Genomic DNA, 14,484 nt, shown 5'->3' with positions numbered 1-14,484 from the left:
AATTAATTTGGGAGAAAGAATAGAAAAATATGCAAGTAACTTTATTATTGATCAATATAGTTTTATTTAGGTTCTTTCCTCTTTCCTTCCATTCACTTAATATTACCTTGCAGTTCCTATATATTTTCTCCATAATGTCGCCCAAAACCCTGATACAAATTTTGCAGACAAATTTAAAAAGTGGTGAGAATGGGAAGATGATATTTTTTCTAGGATTCCAAGCCCGAGAGATTTCTTTCCATGCACAGTTTATGTTTGGTTTTTAGGCCATAAAGATTTGACAGTGGAGGGACGTGTAATGAAGACATGTTTTGCATTTTCTGAGTTTCTCAGGGCAGGCTTTGCATTTCTCACAGGCTACAGGAACATGATGGCTTGTAAGCTAAAAACCACAGGAAAAGTCATAACACAAAAGAAATAAAACTATACTTCCTAATAAACTGTTTAATATTTTTCATATTCTTGTCTGAGCTGAATATTTCATTGTAATTATTTTCATAGCTTTAGTGTCCAAACCAAGGTGTAGAAATTATAAAATACAGGTTAATGTGAAAATACTATTACCTAGTCCAGCTATGTGACGACCTAATGCATTACTGTAGAAACCTAACAGTAAAGGCTTTCAGTCCTGTGTTTATTTATTTTTTAATCTAGCTCTTAAGACCGATAGGCTGTATATGTTTTTTTAAATGTGAAATTATGATTAAAGTCCTAATTTTTCCAAATATAAGTAACCTTCTCAAAGCTTCGGTAATATGGATATCAACCACAAGATGGCTCCACTGCCTTAAAATTCAAAGTGAATGGCCTCACCCTCAAGTCTAGAAATTAGATGTTTTTTAAAAAGAAAAATAATTGGAAAAAGTTTTAATTTAAAAAATTTGTATCATATTTAATAATCTTAGTTTGTTCTATGCTAAATAATGCAATTTACCAGTGTTCCTTTTAGTTATTCAAATTAAACATGTGCTTCTACTTTTCGTAAGCTGCCCTCCCTTTTATTTTAGAGGTGAGACCTGCAGCTTCCCTAACATCAGTCATATGTTGCTTCAGCCCCTTATAATTGCCATGTGCATGGAATGTCCTCCCCTAAGCTGCCAGGCAAACTGCTGTTTATTCGTCAAACCCCAACTCAAATGTCACTTTTCTTCTAATTTTCTTGACCTTCTTTGAGCAGAATTAATTTTTACCAATTAATATTCCCATTACCTTTTATACCTGCTTCTGCTTTTAGTATGCAACAAGTTTTTTTATAGATGTATTTTATTTTACTCTGTCTACAGTTTGCCATTATATCTATTTATCATAAAAACCAATAATGTAGCATAGTAACATTAGAAATAATAATTTCTTCTTAACCATTAAAATGAAGTAAAATGCCCCAATTTAAACATTCATTAAGACAACTTTACAATGGTGTATTATTTTTTTCTTACATTCGTGATTTTATATATATATGTATATGTGTATATATATAGTATGTATGTATTGGCTAGGTACATACATACTATATATATACACATATACATATATGTATAAAGTTATGCGCCATTAAGTTTAACATTGGCTTCCTATAAAGACTGTAGAGTACGTAACAAATTTTATCTTAATTTTAGAATACGTAATAAAAGAAGACAGACTGTGGTGTAAGATAGAATTTGAATTCTAATTCTGCCTCTCATTGGCTACATGGCCTCTGGCAAAGTACTTTTCCCTCTGCTTTCTATTTTCTCATTTAAGATACTCAAATGACCCTAACATTATAGTTTTGGAGGTAAATAACTTATATAAAGACCCCACCACATTTTCTGATGTATCCGAAAAATACTAAATAAATTATAGTAAAAACACAAGGAAATACTTTGTTTATCAAGTGGTTTTTGAATATATATTTGTGCTGAGCTCAAGGGACACAGACCAACAGACAGCCCTGTCTTGTTGAAGCATATAGCCTGATGAGAAACCAGCAATGTCAATAGTGAAACACACTTCATGTCAGAAGTACATACAATGAAGGGACAGCTGTCTCCCCTTGGTAAGGTGGACAGGTTGCTTTTCTTGCTAGAATGTTAGTTTTTAGTCATGTAATTCTCAATGAGGGAGGCACATTTAAAATCTTGGGGTAGGAGAGTATATATGTGTGTAGAGGTATACAGTTGATCCTTGAACTTGAACAGTGTGAGGGTTAGGGGCGTCAGCTCCCCGCAGTCAGAAATCTACATATAACTTTTGACTCCCCAAACACTTAACTACTAATAGCTTACTTTTAACCAGAAGCCTTACCGTTAACACAAACATCCACTAACACTTATTTTGTACATTATATGTATTATATACCATGTTCTTACAATAAAGAAAGCTAGAGAAAAGAAAGTGTTATTTAAAAAATCATAAGGAAGAGGAAATATATTTACAGTATTTATTGAAAAATATGCATAGAAGTGGACTCGTGCAGTTCAGAGTGTGTTATTCAAGGGTCAGCTGTATATACGTACACACGCAATCCATATATGGCATCATTTCTATGTGGAAAATTTTTTTAAAAGCGATTTTATTATACAAATTATAGAGAATAGAGCTTGACAAAATCTTCTTGACTGATAACAATATACAGAAGATAAGTATAGTGGGCATTTATGATCCCGAGAACCTGAATTCTCTTCCTGTGTTTGGGGAAGATTTCTCATCTTCAGAGTCTTGGTACTGGAGAGAAAATGCCAGATACTTTTCCCCCAGCTTCCTTTGCAGCTGTGTTTGCTCTTGGCTTGGGCTGGTCACACAAAAAAGCAGGAACTGTGATGAATCCTCTGTGTTAGTAGCAGAAGCTGCAGAAGGACTGAGTTTCTAGGGTAAGGATCCAAGGCCAGTGAGATCGATGGTACAGGGCGTAGAGCCAGATGCTTGCCGTGTGCCGGATCCAGCTTCAGCTCCTGAACACTGACTGTCAGCATCTCTTCTCAATTTAGAGTTCAGTAACATCTAGTTGGTAGTTGAAATTAGCCATGGAAATTGCCAACTACTGCAAATTAGGGCTTCTTCTCTCCCTTCCCCATCCCAGAACTGTTGTACCATCACACCGCTTGATTTTGAGCATTTTGCTGTGTAGGCTGTAGACCGAGTTCTCTAATTCTCCTGACGTTTCTGTGAACTACCCAGTATCTTAGTTTCAAAATATTATGTAAATTATTTGAACTCTTTTAATGTAGTATGTGCTATATACAAACATGTATGTTTTAGAGCTTAATGAAGTGAGCACCCGCGCAGCCTCAGCCTGACCTTAGATCTGAGCGTTACAGTACTGTTCTGCCCACGTCCGTGTCCTTGCTCTCCTTCCCGCCAAGCCAGGAATGATGGTTGTGAATTTTGAGTTTAGCTTTCCTTGACTTTTAAAAATACTTTAATTACTTATATAGTTATTTCTAAAAAAAAATCTTGTTTTGTTTTTAAGCTTTACAAAATGATAGTAAATTGTCTGCTGAAAGTTGCTTTTATCATAAAGTGTTATAGCTGTAACATATGTCCATGTTGCATATGTCTATTAATCATTCATTTTCTCCTGTATAATATTGAACTGTGTTAATATACCTCAGTTTAATTATTCATTTTCCTGTTGGTGGATATTTAGGTGCTTTTCCTTTTTCTTTTGTTGTTATAATAGATGCAATACTTCTAGGAAAAACTTATATTTTTTCCTAATGCATGTGTGTAAAAGTTTCTCCAGAGAATTGAATTATTATATGCTAGAGTTAAGCCAGTGTTCAGCTTTACAAGAATATCCAAGTTATTTTTCAAAGTGGTTGTACCAATTTATATTACCTTCAGTCATATACGTTATTAGATGTCATTGACATATTTTTTGTGGTACTTGAAATTATTAAAAATTTTTAATCTCGTAGTTGTAAAATACCTTCTTATTCCTCAAGCTATTCTGTCCCTATTCCCTCCATATAAATTTTAGAATTAAATGATGCAATTTCTTAAAATATGTTGGAATTTTGATAGAAATTACATTGAATCTACACATTAGCTTAAAAAAAGTTGTCATCTTTATGATAACAAATTACCACTGAAAAGCTGGTAAGCTGTCTCTCTGAAGAGAAAAAAACTCTGATATGTAGCATTTGCCACTTTTGCAGTATAAATATTCCTACCATGGCCGATTATAAGCTACACTGTGAAATCGCCGAAGCTGGGAAGAAAAGTACACAATAGGCTCTTGCGAACTGGTACGAGCTGGCTCTGGCACACCCTGATGTATCTCTCCATTTATTTAGTCTTTCCAAAAGTTTAATAGTTTATTGGAAGTATATAGGTCGTATATCTTTTGTAAGCTTTATTCCTGGAACTTTATATTTTTGTTATAAATGATTTTTTAAAATTCGTTATTTTTTCTCTCTGTAATGAGTGCATAGAAAGGCAACTCCTATTTGCATATTGATCTTAAATTCTGCTACTTTGTGCTTATTATTCTTAATAACATGTCCCTATATTCTTTTATGTTTTCTCTATAAATTTGCTTCTTGTGAACATTTCATATCAGTGGAATCACACGGCATATTCTCTGTCCTTTCCCTCAGTGTAATAATGTTTTTGAGATTAATCCATGACGTAGCATGTGTCAGTAGTTTGTTCCTACTCATTGCTGAGTAGTATTCTGTTGTATGGATATACCACTTTTTCTTTCCATCCATCAGTTGATAGACATTTAGATTGCTATGCACAGTACTCTTATTTTTTCGTTGTTGCTGAAAGTATGTTTGTGATTTTTTTATTATTCCTCAAATTGTTGATTTGTATCTTTTACTCTTTGCTTCTTGAGTAGACTTGTTTAATATCAATTTCATTAGTATTTACAAAGAACCAATGCCAGATTTTCTTAACTCTCTTTATTGTATTTTTAGTTTGCTGTTATTAATTTGTCTTTATTATTTCTTCTACCTTATTTGAGCTCATTCTGTTGTTCTTTTCTCAACTTGCTAGTTCAACTCATTAATTTTCTTTTTTTCTAATATAAGCATCTTGAGGCTATTAATTTTTCTCCTACCGCTGCTTTAACTATATTCCAAAGGTTCTTTATACGTGGTATTTTTATTCATTATCATTCAGTTCTAAATATTGTTCAGTTTATATTAAGATTTCTTTCTTGCCTGTTTTAATTATAGTATATATATTTTTTTCTTTTTATTGTAGATTTCTCATTCAGTTATATTTTGATAAGAAAATTTGGACCAAATAATAACTGAATTTGAATTTTTTTGAAGCTTACATTATGGCTTGATATGTATTTGTAAATGTCCTATGTTTGCTTGAGAAGAATATTTATTCCCTAGTTATGAGGTTCCCAGTTCCATATCAATTTCTCTAGATCAGAATTATTGTTTTATAGTCTGTTTGATAATTCTAAACTTTCACCTTATAGGTTTAATTTTTTAATAATGTTTTACGATTCTCATGCTTCGTGCCTTATTTCCTTATTGAGCTCATGATATTTTCTTGTTATGCCATGTTTCTTGATCTTTCTGCATGGAAATCCTAGGCTCCTGACTCAGGAATGCTTTCTTCTAGAAGGATTATGGGGAGTCGGTGGGGAGCTACCAACTTGGAGCGAGTTCAGGTTCTGGTCAAGGTTAACTTTGCTCCTTTTCTCTTAGTCCAAAGCTCAGGTTCTCAGTCGCGGTGTTGCTGCTGTCAGAAGCAAACACTGATTTCCGTGGAGGAAAATGTCCCCCAGATCAAGGCTTACTATAGACACCTGCATGAATGACAGGGGGAATGTTCTGAAATTTCTAAAATGTATAAACAGTTCTTTTTTATTTCAGTATTATCGAGTCTGATACCATCCTTTAGGATGGTACAGGATGTGACAAATCATAATTTTTTTCCTGATCTCTTCTTCCCCACCCCCATGTTTAATATCAAATCTTGTTAAAATGATACCAAGTTGTTTTAACAAATAAGTTAGGTAAGAAAGAGGGTGTTATAAAAACTTCTTCAGGCTTGTAAAGCAGCTATAGGTAGAATCGCTATTTCTTCTTCCAAGGCAGCTTTCTTGAATCTTTCCTCAGTTGCTTTGATAATAAGGTAAAGATGTGAACAGTCCCGCCAAAAACTTTTCTGGATATGAATGAGTTGATGAGAAAATGAACCACAGGAAATCTCTGTGGAAGCCACTGGAAATGCTTTTGGAAGTAGCGATAAAGAAAGAAATGAATTGTGATTTTAAGTGCTTACAAGGACTGTGGCAAATGAAACTGTTTTTTATTCTCTTTAGTTTTAGCCCACTTTGCAATTATGATGGAAGATTGATCAGAACTTAATCATACTCATAGATTCCTTCTGTGTACATGGCCCTGTTTCTAGGGTGGAGAATGTGACGCTTATGTTGTTAGGTATAGACTGAGAAGTTTATTTCTCAAGGAAAGTGATATGATTATAAAAAGAAATGGCTGGCAGATATTTCATAGATCATAGAATGTCTAAATTTAAATGGTTTTTAGAGTCCTAAAAAAATCTCAATTTTAACTATCTAGGTATGATCAGATAACTGGTTTCATGTCATCCAAACTTCGGAGAGTGATTGTAAGCAAGGACGTTATTTAATATGTTTAGTAAATCAATAAACTAATATAGCCATTTAAATCTGATATTCCATATTGGTTGGTATCACTAGTTAGGAGTTCAGATGACAGAGGTGCCCGTTCACCTACAGAGAGAAAGGAATGAAGCCTGGATGGATTCTTTGGCTTCAGAGAATATTTCTGGCAGATACTTGACACTGTTTATTAGAGATTTTGCCTGGAGGTACAATGATAAATTTTTTTACCTTTTTAAAATTTTTACAGTAATTTCTTCTACCTATTCCTTATCATTTATGCAGAAGAGAAAATCAAACATTAAAGAAATCGTGGGCAGTCAAGATTTGTTTTTCATTATTTTCATTTAACATTGATGTCTTTTTATTTTACGTTGAGGATGCCCTTGGCATTAGTTGAACAAAGATTTTGAAGTTAATTAATTCTCAACCAGTTTTGTGGATGATTTTTAGATGATTTTAAATTCAAGGTTAAAGTTAAGATTTAGCATCTTAGAATCATAGTATTTCTACTATCTGTGTTTTATTTAGGTTCAGTACTTACCTGTTTTTGACTACAGAATATAATAAACTGAATATTGTAAACATAATGACAAAAATTCATTATATCTGCTGGTTTACTTATAGAATATTTCTGAATTATGGAATCACTAATCTTAAGGTTTGATGATTCAAACTGAGAAGTGACTATCAAAAGATTATGTATAATTTGTTGGAAGTTTCTAAGATGAGTCAAATAAAGAGTACTTCCTTTTCTACTTCGGTTTTGAATCAGTTGCAAAGTAAAGGAGTGGCAGATGTGGGCCAAAATATAAACTTTACTATTGATAAAAATTAATTTGCAAGATGTGGTTTAGTGGGAGAGCCAAATGGATCCATGAACTGAACCACAAACCAGGCAGACTTGTACATCCTCATGGCAGTGCCAACCCAGAGGAGGGCGAGTCAGTACCTTCTCCCTCAGAGTCCTCACCTAGATCCCATGAAAAAGAAGGGTGAGGATAAGCCCTATAATATATGTATGTATAGTATACTCTTCCCAATCAGATGAGTCAGTCCATAAGTGGGCATGTTAGTTTCCTGAGGCTTGTAACAAATTATGATAAACTTGGTAGCATAAAATGACAGAAACTTATTCCTTCACAGTTCTATAGGCCAGAAGTCTAAACTCAAGGTGTCAGCGGGGTTGTTTCCTCTTGCAGGCGCTGAGGGATAATCCGTTTCATGCCTCTCTCCTAGCCTCTCGTAGCTGCGGGCAGTCTTTGTTGTTCCTTGGCTTGTAGATGTGTAACTGCCTTTTCCATGTCTGTCTTCACATGGCCTTTATTCCCTGTGTCTTTATGTTTATTTTCCCTTCTCTTTTCTTTGGATTTCAGACTCATCCTAATCTAGGATGATCTCATCTCTAGATCCTGGCCTTTATCATATACGCAACGGCTCTTTTCCCAAGTAAGATCGCATTTACAGGTTCCAGGGGGATGTATCTTTTGAAGGGGCCACTATTTAATAAACTAAAGGGATGGAGAAGCCAGGAGTTGGAGTAATTAAATAAGTAAACTCGCTGCTTGCTAGGAAACATCAACAATTGGGGGCAGGCATTCCCCCCTAGCGCTCCCCAGTTTTCTATTCTCATGGTCAATTACAGGTAGGAGATGAGCAAAAATGCTTCTGTTCCTACTGTGTGTTTCATTGTTGGCATTATCTTCATTTGTGTTTCTTTGGCAGAATTTTTTGAAGCTACTTATACATTTGTAAGCATTAAAGGTTAAAACTAGGTAGTATAGTCCATCTATCCATTTAACCATGGACAAATAAAAGGCAGTTTATCGTAGCACATTGAAAGCAAACAAACTAGTGAGGGTGCCTTGTCAACACCCTTGGGATGCAGAACTCCCCAGATTCCGTCAAGATGCCTTGTGAGCTGTATGTCATGTGGATTGAGCAAGGGTTTCCTTGTTGCTCTGGATACGAAATGTTAGGAAAGTTTAATTTCTTTTTTACTAAGAATTGAACAGAAACAAGTGTTTCCCTCACATGTACTTCAGTGAGTGTGCTCTCCCTAGGGTGCACAAGTCCCCTTGGGAACACGTAACTCTAGGTCACCGCTGGTTGTCTAATAGGACTTCTCGCAGTGACATAGACAGTCTGCATCTGTGTGGTCCAGGTGCAGGATGCTTGAACTGTGGCCAGTGCAGCCAAAGAATTGAATTTTTAATTTCAGTTTGTATTAAGTAGACACGTGCTTGGGGAACCATGTTGGATAAATAAAGAGAATATCTTTATTTTAACACTCTAAATAAAGAGAATATTTTTATTTTAATGATGCTAAAAACAAATGTAAAAGTTTATCCTGAATTAGCAGCTTATCTATACCTGTTAAGCGTTTTGTTTCAACTTGGAATTTTTGTTTGTAACTAAAATTTAGATGAAGTTTTAGTACTTTTCTCTAATTTTATTATCTAGGCCTAAATTTATGACCAAATTATTCCTTTGCAGGCCTAATAGTGATAAATATGGAGTAGGAAATCGTCAACTTGGGGACATGCTAACTTGAGAAATTAAGTGTAAATGTTAATCATTTCACATTTCTCTTTGCTGAAAATATAAATTAAACTAATATACAGAAAGATTTTCCTTAAAAGACCATTTATAACAAAAAGTAGCCCTTTTTTTCTTTGCAGGTATGATACTACTTAAAGGTATAATGTTTAATAATGTGATAAGTACCGTTATGTTAAATTTCTTTTTTAGACATGTAAGCAGAATTTGCTGTCATTTCCTAATTGTGCCATAAGCGTTTTATTATATAAAACTTTTAACTTAATAGCTAGTTAGTCCATCAATGACATTTGTCTTTGAAATGTGGCCAAAGAGAACATTTCTTCTTCTTACTGCCAGTATATATAATATAGCATTAGATTTAAATTCAGTTAAAAAGGAAATGTGAAAATAAGTATAGCTCACACTTATTGAACTTTATAGTTTAAATTTTGGAGTATTGTATTCTTCATTAATGCCAGAAGAGGGTGTACTTTAAACTCGATGTTTTTTAACAGAAAGCGTTTCTTTTAACTACTGCTGTAAAGTTAATGTTTCTATAAAAATCTACCAAGTGTTTAATTCCAGAACATCCCTTGAGGTACATAAGAGAGAAGGGGGATGTGTGTGAATGATTTAGAGCACATAAGACTAAAACATCTATTAATACACCTTTAATTGAGAAATATAACTTGGTTTTAAAATTTTATTTTCTTGTTACTTCCTGAAAGTGAATTCAGAATAACTTTTTTTTTTTAAGTTGTTCAGGATACCCTTTTGAAGTTTTATCATTAAATGCAAAAAAAAAAACCCCAGACCTATGTAATATAATTTCATTTTGACCTTATCGAATTGAAGTTATCATTATAAATCATAAAATATGACCATTAAGTAGAAGAGAAACACTGTAAATGAAAACAAAGCTGTGGCTAGGAAGTGATATTTATTCCTTTGTGTTTTGACAGCTTGAAGGTCCATGTGTTTTGCAAATACAAAAAATTCGCAATGTTGCTGCACCAAAGGATAATGAAGAATCGCAGGCTGCACCAAGAATGCTGCGTCTGCAGATGACTGATGGCCATATCAGCTGCACAGCCGTAGAGTATAGTCATATGTCAAAAATAAGGTGATCGGCACTTTATTTTGTGTATTCGTTTCAGAGTGTTTGAAGGTGCTATTCAGAATGGATTTCGTTTTAAGAACTTTGAAAAGAAGGAATGAACTTTTAAGTGCATGTTGCAGTTTTTCAGAAGCAATTTAGGAGTTATATTTCTCTTTATCTGTATAGAAAGTTAAGAATGGAATTATTTACTCCTTGCTTCAATATTAATTTATAAAAACAGAAATTTAAGGTGTTCTTGTGTGAAAAGCAATCTTTTCAGTTTTATCCTAGTAAATTTTAAGTCATTCAAAAATTGCCCAGAACAAACAGAATTTCTTTAAATAAGTTTGTTATGGACAGTTAGCTGTGTCCAACACACCATTTAGTGTCTTAGGAAAGTTTATAGGCGAGTGAGTTTTCTGAGGAGATGGTTGAAGCAGAGAGGTTGCGTGCCACTCTACCTCCTAAGAGAAGGAAGAACTCCACAAGGAAAACAGTTTCAAATCTTTCTTTCGGCTATTATTGAGAGATTTATAGAGTCATGCCTATTGGAATGGAGAAAAGCAGTAAGGAAGGGAAAGTGTCTCCTTTATCCTCAGTGTCCCCATTAGGTCAGTTTGAACTCTGTTCTGAAGTAGACATTTTCAGTGGACACTTGCAAATCCCCCTTTTTGCTCTTAGTCATTTTACATACTTATGTTTGCTGCTCTGAGCTTTTTCATTTAATGTAAATTCTGAGACTGTATTTCTCTCCTGAGCAAGCATTTAACAAGTATTTAGCATCCACTTGACTGGTGCTGGAGATAGAGGTAAAACAGGGTTTATTTAGATTTTGCTCCCAAGTAGCACATAGCTTATAAATTATAATATGTCAACTGAAAGGATTTGGAGTCCAGAAAATTACCTCTACCTGGGGGATCCAGAATGGGACTTAAAATATAATGGGCGCTTTGAGGGAGATGGGAGGAGGACTGACACGAGCAAGTGCGTCCGGAGGCGCTTTGGCGATGCGGAGTGGTAGCGCGTGGGAGGGAGCGTGGGCGGTCGGGAACCGTGTGTGCCACGCTCAGTGGCTGCATCCCTCCCGTGGGCCCTGCATTTCTCTTGCGTTTCTCCTCCATCCTGCCTCTTGCCCCGCTTCTCCCAGTTTCGTTTCGTTTTTGTTGTTGTTGTGTTTTACTTTGCTTAAAATTGCAATGAAGATGGAGTAAAAGTACTTTGGGGTACCAATAAAGTAGTAATTAAATCAAAATATGTTCCCTGGAAAAGGGTTAGTTATAACCCCAAAGGTGATGCAGTACAAATTATATTAAAATTTTAATACTTGTTTATCATTTGGGGGAGTAGGACTATGTAATCTGGTGCGTGAAAGTCTTTATCAGTTATCCTAATGAAATTGTAGGTCCATCTTCAATTAATTTGACATTTTTTTTCCTCTTACCCTTGTTAGGAAGAGTTTAGAAAAAAATGCATATTACAAAAAAAATAGTTCATCATCTGCTTTCAGGTTAGCCTTAAGTTTCAAAGCAATGTTATCACAATTTAAATGCCCCTGTAATTTGCATCCCATTTTTAAAAGTCTTATGTAGTTTCTTTTATTATTCATTTTATGTTTCAACATTTGCTAATTTTACCAATTTCTACAAAATTATTGGTTAAAATAATTTTGAAGAACACACATAGGACTAATGTAAATAATATATAATTTATTAGTAATTTCTTTAGAGATAAAGTAACTGCAGCCTGGTATCCTTGGTGCTTATTTTTTTCATTTGTCCCTAAATGAAAATCCCAATCTGCCGATTGCCTGGAATTGGGAAAAACTTCTCCACTTGGCAAAACTGTATTCAGTTGTTGCTGATCTCGAAGTCTGATAGACATTGCCCGAAGTTTACGCATATACCACCAAAGAGCCCCGTGCTTAAGAGTTAGGTTAGGCAAGAGGTTCATGACCTTGTATTCTGTATGTTACGTATAATGACTGAGGATGATTAAGCTTGGGGTCCTCAGAATACTTTTTACCAGGTAATGTCTTTGAAATACGGTGTCGGAGGAGAGCTCTATGAATACCCTGGACCACCAGAAAAATGAACAGTGGGTCCTAGCTCAAATTAAGCCTGAAACATCTCTGGAGGCAAAAATGACAAAACTGAAGCTGTCCTGCTTTGGATGCATCATAATAAGGCAGCGTTCTTTGAAAAGACAATAATGTTGAGAAAAAATAGTAGGCAGCAGGAAAAGAGGGGACCAAATGTGAGATGGATTGACTCCTTAAAAAAAGCCATAGATGTGAGTCTGGAGGAGCTGAGTCGGGCGGTTGTGGAAAGGACACTGTAGATGTCACTCATAGGGTCGCCAGGAGTCAGAGCCAACTCAGTGGCATGTAACATAAAATGTCTTACTCTGCATATAATCTTTGAAGCTTTAAAAACAGGCATATTCCATTTCTTATTATTAACAACTACTTTATCAGGCATCTTTCTTCAGAAGAGACTAGTGACATCCGTGTTTTCACGGCTGTTGCACATATCAGCACATGGTGAATATACTTTTGAAAAAAAATTTTTACCTAAACGTGACGAGCTTTTAAAACATGAACAACATCAAGCCACTTCTGCATGATTTTCTGATTCATCCTAAGTGTCTTAGGACAGTATTTGCTCCTGTTTGGAGAGCTTTACCCCTTGCTTTATGTGCAGGGAGATGGGGTGGGGCTTAAGACTTTAAGTTCACTTTAGAATGAACCTCTGTGATGAAAGGGATTTCTTCTGTTGTTTCTTTTACCAAGAGTTTGGTAGGAGGATAAACATCTTGTCTCTGGTTTCTATAAAAGGGGTCATGATGTAATGTTTGTCCCAAATCTGATAATATTAGCCAATTATAGAAAAGCCCTTTGAAAGTTAATGTGCTTTAGTGTAAATAACTCATTTGATCTTTAACTAAATGGTTAACAAAAAAAGAACATTATTTTTTGTGGAGTATAGTAGCTCATATAGATGTAAAATTTCTAGGACGATTACTGCTCAGATATGTTTTTCTGTAATAAAATTTAATTTTGTACTATAGCATGTCTTTGCAATGTACAGTCAAAGCTCAAAGGAATAAAATTGCAAATCATATTTGTACAGCCTGGCATTATTGAGAAAGTATTCTTATTAAATCTTTTATTCTATTTATCTTGTTCTCAAATTTGTGAGGGGCCATTTTTATTGTCCACAATTTTTTTCACATTTGGAAACTGAAGTTCATTTCTTTGTCATTGAAGTAGAGAGGACAGTCTTGCACATGGACTTCTGCCTTCCTCCTCGGTGATCATTTCACACTGTACAGTCCATCTCCTGAAAAATCGTTGTCATGTTGGTGCATTTGGAAGAACTTGTCTAGGTTATAATATGAGACTGAAGTACTTGTTTTAATGGGGTTTTTGTTTGTTTTTGTTTTTGTTTTTGTTTTGTTTTGCTTTGCTTCAGCCTGAACACACCACCTGGAACTAAAGTTAAACTCTCGGGCATAGTGGACATAAAAAACGGATTCCTGCTCCTGAATGACTCGAACACCACAGTTCTTGGCGGTGAAGTAGAACACCTTGTTGAAAAGTGGGAGTTGCAGAGAGTAAGTGTCAACTGAGGAGAATGGCTTCAGCTTTTAAAACACCGCACCCTTTTTATTGCATTCTCTGTGTTCGGGAGACCTTCCCGTCATGAATGGTTACGTTTGTTCTCTGTGTCAGAGTTGAATTGAATACAGTAATTGTTACAGAAACTATCTACCTTTGTTTAAACATGTTCCTCTAAAGCAGATGTCATTTTTCAGTATTTTTTTACATTTTATTACATATTTTTAAAAGTCATGTTTTGCTATGTGTTTTCAAAACTGCCAGGATACTAGTTATAAACTGTGTGTAATGTATCTGTGTATAATTCTTTCTGCAAAAAACAAATGTTTGTGCATACACATATAAAAACATCATGTGTGTGTGCCTCATCTACATATGCACATACATACAAATGAAAGCAAGTTGAAATCTCGCTGTAATGAAGGGGTTCTTGTGGCTTTTTGTCTTCCTAGTCACTCCTTCCCCCATTTATGTTAATATCTTCATCCTTCTAGTCATCTAGGTTATCTAGTATTTGTCCTCTGCTTATCTTCCAGCAACCAGTTCTGTTGGCCCTCTGCAGTCAGATCTCCTGTCAGTCTCTTGCTCCCTGGGTCTGTTGCCGTTTCTGTAGTTTAAATCTTTAGTGTCTGTCTC

The 14,484-nt window shown here is 34.9% G+C and overlaps 1 protein-coding gene across 3 annotated transcripts in view; it reads left to right on the top strand.

The window, feature by feature from the left end:
• The window catches only part of TDRD3 (tudor domain containing 3), a 135,786-nt gene that overhangs the window by 47,394 nt on the left and 73,908 nt on the right, over positions 1-14,484 (top strand). For all 3 annotated transcript variants that reach the window (XM_025049012.1, XM_006914938.3, XM_025049013.1), the window contains exons 4-5: positions 10,096-10,256; positions 13,703-13,844. In XM_025049012.1, coding sequence (XP_024904780.1) covers positions 10,183-10,256; positions 13,703-13,844 — 216 coding nt within the window. In that variant the 5' untranslated portion in view covers positions 10,096-10,182. The remainder of the gene's footprint in view (positions 1-10,095; positions 10,257-13,702; positions 13,845-14,484) is intronic.

Source organism: Pteropus alecto, unplaced genomic scaffold (assembly GCF_000325575.1).
Source record: "Pteropus alecto unplaced genomic scaffold, ASM32557v1 scaffold35, whole genome shotgun sequence".
NCBI classification, from domain to species: Eukaryota; Metazoa; Chordata; class Mammalia; order Chiroptera; family Pteropodidae; genus Pteropus; species Pteropus alecto.
This window is presented reverse-complemented; position numbering and strand designations above follow the sequence as displayed.